Source organism: Paroedura picta, chromosome 8, assembly GCF_049243985.1.
Source record: "Paroedura picta isolate Pp20150507F chromosome 8, Ppicta_v3.0, whole genome shotgun sequence".
Taxonomy (NCBI): domain Eukaryota; kingdom Metazoa; phylum Chordata; class Lepidosauria; order Squamata; family Gekkonidae; genus Paroedura; species Paroedura picta.
Genome location: NC_135376.1, coordinates 34,694,091 through 34,701,792, shown reverse-complemented (window position 1 = coordinate 34,701,792; position 7,702 = coordinate 34,694,091). Strand labels below are relative to the sequence as shown.

At 41.5% G+C, this 7,702-nt stretch overlaps 1 protein-coding gene across 2 annotated transcripts; it reads left to right on the top strand.

Moving 5' to 3' along the window:
- The first annotated feature begins 261 nt into the window (after nucleotides 1-261).
- On the top strand, nucleotides 262-5,253 carry LOC143843231 (tubulin alpha-3 chain). 2 transcript variants are annotated; one of them, XM_077348977.1, is made up of 5 exons: nucleotides 262-402; nucleotides 1,380-1,602; nucleotides 2,214-2,362; nucleotides 3,223-3,903; nucleotides 4,515-5,253. In XM_077348977.1, the coding sequence occupies exons 1-5, from the start codon at nucleotides 400-402 to the stop codon at nucleotides 4,809-4,811; spliced, it is 1,353 nt and encodes a 450-aa protein (XP_077205092.1). In that variant the 5' UTR covers nucleotides 262-399; the 3' UTR covers nucleotides 4,812-5,253. The 2 variants fall into 2 exon arrangements, with proteins under 2 accessions (XP_077205092.1, XP_077205093.1); XM_077348978.1 differs by lacking the exon at nucleotides 262-402 and adding an exon at nucleotides 628-776.
- Nucleotides 5,254-7,702: the final 2,449 nt, after the last annotated feature.

Below are 7,702 nucleotides of genomic sequence, written 5' to 3'. Positions count from 1 at the left end.
TAGGATCGCCAGGAGTCGGACTCAAATGAATATCTAACATCGTCATCATCATTTGCAGAAGAGCTCTAGTCCTCAAACAAATCTAGAACATTCTTGGGGTAATTATTGAAACAAAAAACCCTGCTGACATTGGAGTGTTTGTTTGGAGCAGGTCTCTCATCAACCTCGCCCTCGGGATCACATTTCCCGCCCAGAGCTGACCCCGCCCCCCACAGACAAGAGCCCGTCCAACCAATCAACGTGCAGAAATGGTGCTGGGTCTGCCAATGGGAAGAAAGCAGGCTGCTAGGACGGGCGCGAGGCAGGCAGTTGCTTTAACGGTCGACAGTTGACACCACCTCGAGACATCGCTCGGCGTGGAACGCTTGCCTGTGAAGTTGATTGTGTGCGCGAAGCACCATGGTAGGGAGCTGGCCCTCTTGGGGCCAGGCTTGGCTGTATTTTAGCCCTCTTGGGGCCAGGCTTGGCTGAGAGACAACGGGGAAGGGTCTTGAAGCCCCCTTGGCTCCGAGGAGCCCGTTTCCGGATATGGTAGAAGGGTGGCGGGAGGGGAGGCGCGGACGAGGGCTCCTTGCCCTGGCGAGTTGCAGAGGCCGCCTCGCACGCGCAGCCAATGAAAGCGCGCCAACTGATGTCGGCAGCCAGTGGCGCGCGGCCGCGTGATCTCCGAAAGGCGCGAAGCTGCCGTCGTCGGTTGGCTTCTCGTCGTTGGCGGCCGTGGGGGTGCGGCCCTAGAGCGCTTAGGCTGAGCCTCGGTCTACCTCGGACTCGCAATGGTGCGGGGGGAAGGACTTGCTGGCGGGAGACCCGAGGGCGGGGGCAGTCGGTATCTGAGATCTTGGGCACCCTGGAAAGGGGCGTGGGTGGGCGCTGAGCCTGAAGATTTAAGCCTAGTAGGCTTTGGGTAGTGAAGAGCAGTAGGTCGGGTATGTTGTGAGGGAATGAAGTAATTATTCGAAGTGAGGTAACATATTGGAATGGATGGTGCAGTCAAAATTAGGTTACAACAGGCTGCAGACAAGATGCGTGGCCAAGGTATGGGGGGGGGGGGGGACGAACATGTTTTTCCTTCCGCCCAGATGGGGGCGGGAGATGGCGAAATGCCGCAGCCCGAATTCCCACTGCGCCTGCTGTTAGCGGTTCTTTTAAAAACCTTTAGCACGTATTGTTCAGCTTCTGGAATGAACTATGGATTAAAGCATTGCCCTACATGACTGTAATTATCAACGGTTAATTGTTATTAATCATATAAGTAGAATTGAACAGAGAGATGCTTTTAGAAGTTAAAATGTACTCAGTGTCGTATTTATGTTCTATTCTCTCCCTCCCCAGAATTACAATCCCCCCAAAAAACAAATACATGTTGTTTCTTTTTCCAGCGTGAGTGTATCTCTATCCATGTTGGACAGGCTGGTGTTCAGATTGGTAATGCTTGTTGGGAACTATACTGTCTTGAACATGGAATCCAGCCTGATGGTCAGATGCCCAGTGATAAAACCATTGGAGGGGGAGATGATTCATTCAACACTTTTTTTAGTGAAACAGGAGCTGGCAAACATGTACCCAGAGCTGTCTTTGTGGACCTTGAGCCCACTGTGGTTGGTATGTATATATGTTTAGAACACCTGCTTTATCAAATCCAGAATTGTTAGTGAGCCAGCTTGCTGTAGTGGTTAAAAGCAGAGGTCTCTAATCTGGACAACTGGGTTTGATTCTCCACTCCTGCACATGCAGCCAGCTGGGTAACCTTAGGCTAGTCACAGTCTTGTTCAAGCTGTTCTCACAAATCAGTTCTGTCACAGCTTTCTCACCCCCACCTGTCTCATTGGGTGACTTGTGAGGAGAGGAAGAGAAGCCATTTTTGAGACTCCTTCAGGGAATAAAAAGTGGGGCATAAAAGCCAGCTCTTCAATTGTAATGATTCTTAAAGCCATTATGAATATAAAGGAAATATTTCAATGCGATAACATTGGACAATTAGTAACTGCAAAGAGTATAAAATTATTTTAATCTGATCATATTCCAAAATTTTGCAGATATGTTTTCTCCAAAACTGCAACATATGTTTTAAAAGAGCACACAAAATATTTGTTTAATGATGGTTATAATTTCATCTATTTTGTATGTTTGTGATTTTAAGACAAAATTTAGTTCTGAAGTAAACATTATCGGATGGTGAGGAAATAATAATTAATTTAAAACTTTCTTGGTAGATGAAGTGCGTACAGGCACTTATAGACAGTTATTTCATCCTGAGCAACTCATTACTGGAAAAGAAGATGCTGCTAACAATTATGCCAGAGGCCATTATACCATTGGAAAAGAGATTGTTGATCTAGTGCTTGATCGTATTCGCAAGTTGGTAAGTTTAAATAGTACAATCTTAGAAGCCCATGCAGTCTACTGTCAACTGAGCTTTTTTGTAAGACACAGGAGGCAGCTGCTGGAAAGGAAAAATGGCACACACTCCTATCCTGGGGCTCCAGCGTTAAATTGTATTAACAATACCATTAAGTATCATGTGTATCTTTGCTGCTGCCTCTATTGAGCAGAGAGCTGTTAATAAGGAACTGATAGGACTGTAAGTGTTCCAAATACTAATCAATCCTGACATTGCTTAGTTTGCAAGATCAGGCATGTTCAGCGTGTACGGTTGTAATTATGTAATTAGTCAAGACTAAGGCTAGGCCTTGTAAAATGGAACTTCCCTATATACCCCTTCTTACATCTGCCTGTTATGCTCCCTCAAATACATCTTTAAGGTGAGGTATCAGAAGACCTTCAGGAACAAACTTGCATGTGTGGCTGCTTATTCACATAGAAGGAAGCTTGAGATCCTGTTCAGTGTTTATTTTTTAATGTTAAATGTAGCAATACAGTGCTATGTAGATTCACGAAGAGTGCTTGCACTCGAAAACTCACGCCTTGAATAAATCTTTGTTGGTCTTAAAGGTGCTACTGGACTCTGATTTTATTGTACTATGTAGAGTTATTCCAAGCCGCCCCTTTTAAAGTCTGCTTGTGGCCATCACTTCCTCCACTGGCAGTGCACTAAAACAGTCAAGTTATCTTTCCTATTAATAAATAAAGTTAGAAGTACTTTGGAGGGGGGGACTTTGGATGAACACATCATAAGGCTTATCTTTAAATATATATGTACAGGTACAGAACTATGAAATATTGCTTCCAAGTTGGTAGATTGATTTTTGTTTTCACTTTCAGGCTGATCTGTGCACTGGTCTTCAAGGTTTCCTCATTTTTCATAGCTTTGGAGGAGGTACTGGTTCAGGGTTTGCATCTCTGCTCATGGAAAGGCTCTCAGTTGACTATGGCAAAAAGTCCAAATTGGAGTTTGCAATTTACCCAGCTCCACAAGTATCTACTGCTGTAGTGGAACCTTACAATTCCATCTTGACTACACATACCACATTGGAGCATTCTGACTGTGCCTTCATGGTAGATAATGAAGCAATATATGACATCTGTCGCCGCAATCTTGATATTGAGCGACCAACTTACACTAACCTAAATCGTCTTATCGGTCAAATAGTTTCATCCATCACAGCATCACTTCGTTTTGACGGTGCTCTGAATGTAGATCTGACAGAATTTCAGACAAATCTTGTCCCATACCCACGCATCCATTTCCCACTGGCGACATATGCACCAGTAATCTCAGCTGAAAAGGCATACCATGAGCAGTTGTCTGTGGCTGAAATCACTAATGCCTGTTTTGAACCAGCAAATCAGATGGTAAAATGCGATCCTCGCCATGGAAAATATATGGCTTGTTGTATGCTATATAGAGGGGATGTTGTCCCAAAAGATGTCAATGCAGCCATTGCAACCATCAAGACAAAGCGTACCATTCAGTTTGTGGATTGGTGTCCTACTGGATTTAAGGTACTTTAAAATATGCTATATTGTTTTTATAGGTGTCAGCAATACATGTATTACTTCCCTCCATGTACTTGTGAAGAAAAATTGTGTTCTAAAACTTCAGTTCCTGTTAATGCTAAAAGCTGAATGTAACCACATTACAGCTGTATGTTTTCTAAATCCACCCATTGCTGTTTTCATTATCATAAACATCTGGAGGTGTTCAGTGGAGCACATTTAAAATTGACTGGTAAAATAGCACATTAAACATGTAGACCTAATAATTATACAACTTTGATTTGTATCTCAGATAATTTAAAAATGGCACTTATAAACAAAGCCTGTATTATTCAGCTGCTTGCTTTTTGATACAAATTCAGTTGTGCTTCACTCCTCCCAATGTGGTGTTGCAGGCTGGTGGAGAGGATGGGATCTCACTGCCATGAGTTGCAGGGCCCCCAGTGAATTTCATAGAATGTGGAATTTGACTAGAATTAAAATAATATGAAATAAATTATTTCACTGAGTTTGTGGTAGTGATATTCCTACATATGGATGGGAGTGCATCTAAGTGGATGCCCTAGGAAACAAGAGTTTGATTTTTGTTTAATTTCAGTGTTTTTTCCTTCTTCTAGGTAGGCATAAATTACCAACCACCTACAGTAGTACCAGGTGGGGATTTGGCCAAGGTGCAACGTGCTGTATGTATGCTGAGTAATACAACTGCCATCGCTGAAGCTTGGGCTCGTCTTGACCATAAATTTGATCTGATGTATGCTAAGCGAGCATTTGTACACTGGTACGTTGGAGAAGGTATGGAGGAAGGAGAATTCTCTGAAGCTCGGGAGGATCTGGCTGCCCTTGAGAAAGATTATGAAGAAGTGGGTGTTGATTCGGTAGAAGCTGAGGCTGAAGAAGGAGAAGAATATTAAAAAAATAGTAATATCAGATGATATAAACTTTAATAACATGATACAGTTCATTTGTTCTGTTTCAAGTAAAGTTCTAGCAATAGTTTTGTTTAATAATTGTTTACAATTTTAAAATTTTATAGTTTATTACTATTTTGAGAAGAAGTGAGGAATAACGTTTGTCAAAAATGCTGTATGCCCTCATCGAGTTTCCAGAAGAGAAAGGACATGTCTGACCAACTCTTCTCCCTTTCCTCCTTCCCCTTTCCCATCTCTTTGAAAATCCATTCACACATTTATACTGAAAATAATCATATTCAAAATGTATCTACTACTTTTAGCATGTTTATCTTCATGGTGAAAATGATCCTGTAACATCATTGCTCTATCATGCATATGGAGCTTTGGTGCATGGAGGCTGTCATGTCACAGTTTCAATTAAAAATGTGCCTGTTAACTAAAATGTGAGTGAAAATATGACTCTTGATTTGTTTGTTTCCATCTCTCATTGGCAAAATAGGATTTGGTAAGTTTTTTATATGAGGTTTTCAGAATTAGTTTGAAAGATGGTTTATGGATTTAATTGCCATAATAGGTTATTTGTAATACTAAAGTGAATAAATAACCAAAGAAAAATACCCTTAAAAGTTAGAAAAAGAAATACCATCAATTTATGTATGTCAAGATTATATTCCTTACAACAGGGGTAGTCAAACTGCGGCCCTCCAGATGTCCATGGACTACAATTCCCAGGAGCCCCCTGCCAGCATTCGCTGGCAGGGGGCTCCTGGGAATTGTAGTCCATGGACATCTGGAGGGCCGCAGTTTGACTACCCCTGCCTTACAATGTAAGAAATACAATCGTGCTCCTGTTCAATTGTCTCTGCAGGATGTGCTTCACACTGCAACCTTAAGTAGCTGTACACGTCTAAGTATGCTGGAAACTGCTTAGAAGTGCAACAGTTCAGGATTATGGTATTAAAGTAGTGTGAATGCTCAGTCAGTAGAACAGAACAGAGTATAGGTTAATGACTGAACTTGGATAATTTGAAATGATATTAGTATTGGTAGTTACTACCAATGAACACTTCTTAGAACTTACCAAAGCTGTATACAGATAACAAGATGTTCTAAGCTTTACCATTCTTTTTATGGCACCAAGTGAAGGAAGAATATTTCAATGTAAAACCAAATTTACATGTGAATGTTGAGATCCTTTCTGTTCATTTGCATATGAGAAAACAAGCATGTAACCGCTCAGTGGATCAATAGCCATGAAGGCCACTATTTTAGTCTTGTACTTTATTACACACATTTTAGCTAAAGGAAGAGCAGTTGACCACAAGATGGAGTAGTATGGCTACCTGCAAACTTCTGTCTGAGCAAAGGCTTGTTTCATGTGGTAAGCAAAGAGTTTCAATGATGAGCAGCATGACATGATGAGCGATTGGGATGTGAGTGTCCTGCATAGTGCAGGGGGTTGGACTAGATGACCCAGGATATCCCTTCCAATTCTATGCTTCTATGACATGTTTTTCAAGCCAGATTAAAGTAAAATTTTAGAATGGTTGATTTGAAAAAAAGGAACCAATTAATAAAATTCATGTATTTGTAATTGCTCGTTCCCTTGGGATTTAAGGAAGATACAGCAATTCATACATATTTATTTCCTTAGGAGGCTTGCAAGTATGTGAAGGAGTTGGAGAACAAAAGAGAGAACAAGTCTTTATACTTGTAAATGAATTAAAATTGATATAAGAAGTTGTTTATAGTCATCTCAAGAATGGGAAAGTCCCTGCCTAAAGTTTCATTCCTACTAAATATAAGCACAGGGCTGGTTTTAGGTTTTGGTGGGCCCTGAGTAAAGATATCCCAGGCTGACCTACTCTGCTTATCCACCTGCATATGTCTCACCAGTTTGATTTGTCCGTGTCTGCTCACAAGCAGTCCACTGCTTATGATCACAGGTGCTGGCAGAAGTGGGCCAACCAGAAATCCTGAGTACTGGCTGCTGCCCTGACTTGATATGCTGACCATGGCCCTGTGTCAATGTCAAGTAGCAACCACAGATTTATTTTCACTCCTGGATCCTGAGATGTCCCAGTCTCCCAGATACCATCAAGACATGACTGTTGAGAGAACCAATATGGTTAAAGGTTTCCAACAAGTACTTGGACGACTCAGGGTTGAATTCCCACAGCTTGCTAGTTGACCTTTGGCCAATCACTTGGCCTAACGTACCTGACAGAGTTGTGAGGATAAAATGCAGGGGAGGAGAATGATGTCAGCTGCTTTGGGTCCCCAGTGTGGGGAAAAGGCAAGCTATGAATAAATGATAGCTGTTGTAGAGCTTTTCCATTCTTGATCTATTTTGAAAAAACAAAGATTGCTAAATACAAAGTTGAAATGTCAGTAAATTATAAATATGCCCACAAAATTGCTAGTTTTGACAAATGAGGTATAGTGTTAAAAGATTATTGCCTTATTTCACATAATTTTTACCCCAGAAAAAAATTGATAAAAAATCCAAAAATAATTTCCCCCCCCATCAGTGACATACACCCAGTTTTTAGGGTACTCAAGTGTGAGAAAGTGGATGGACTAACTCAAATATTTAACCTTCACTAAGTTTAGTTACTGTACCAGAACACTGGAGAGCACCAAATGTATGCCAATTTTTTTAAGGGTTCAGAGAACCAGGAAATTACAACCAGTCAGCCTAACATCTATCCCAGGCAAATTAGTAGAAAATGTAACCAAAGAGAATTATTAGGCACACTGAGGAACACAGCCTGCTGAGGGCAAATCACGAGGGTTTCTGCAAAGGGAAGTCACCACCTCATCAACTTTGGGGGATCTTTGAGAAAATGAACAAGCATGTAGACAACAGTGACCAAGTAGACATTATATAC

Excerpts from the sequence above, each read along its gene's own strand:
- LOC143843231 (XM_077348977.1), top strand. Across the intron at positions 1,603-2,213 it reads CCTTGAGCCCACTGTGGTTG|ATGAAGTGCGTACAGGCACT; the intron begins GTATGTATATAT and ends CTTTCTTGGTAG. Across the intron at positions 3,904-4,514 it reads GGTGTCCTACTGGATTTAAG|GTAGGCATAAATTACCAACC; the intron begins GTACTTTAAAAT and ends TCCTTCTTCTAG.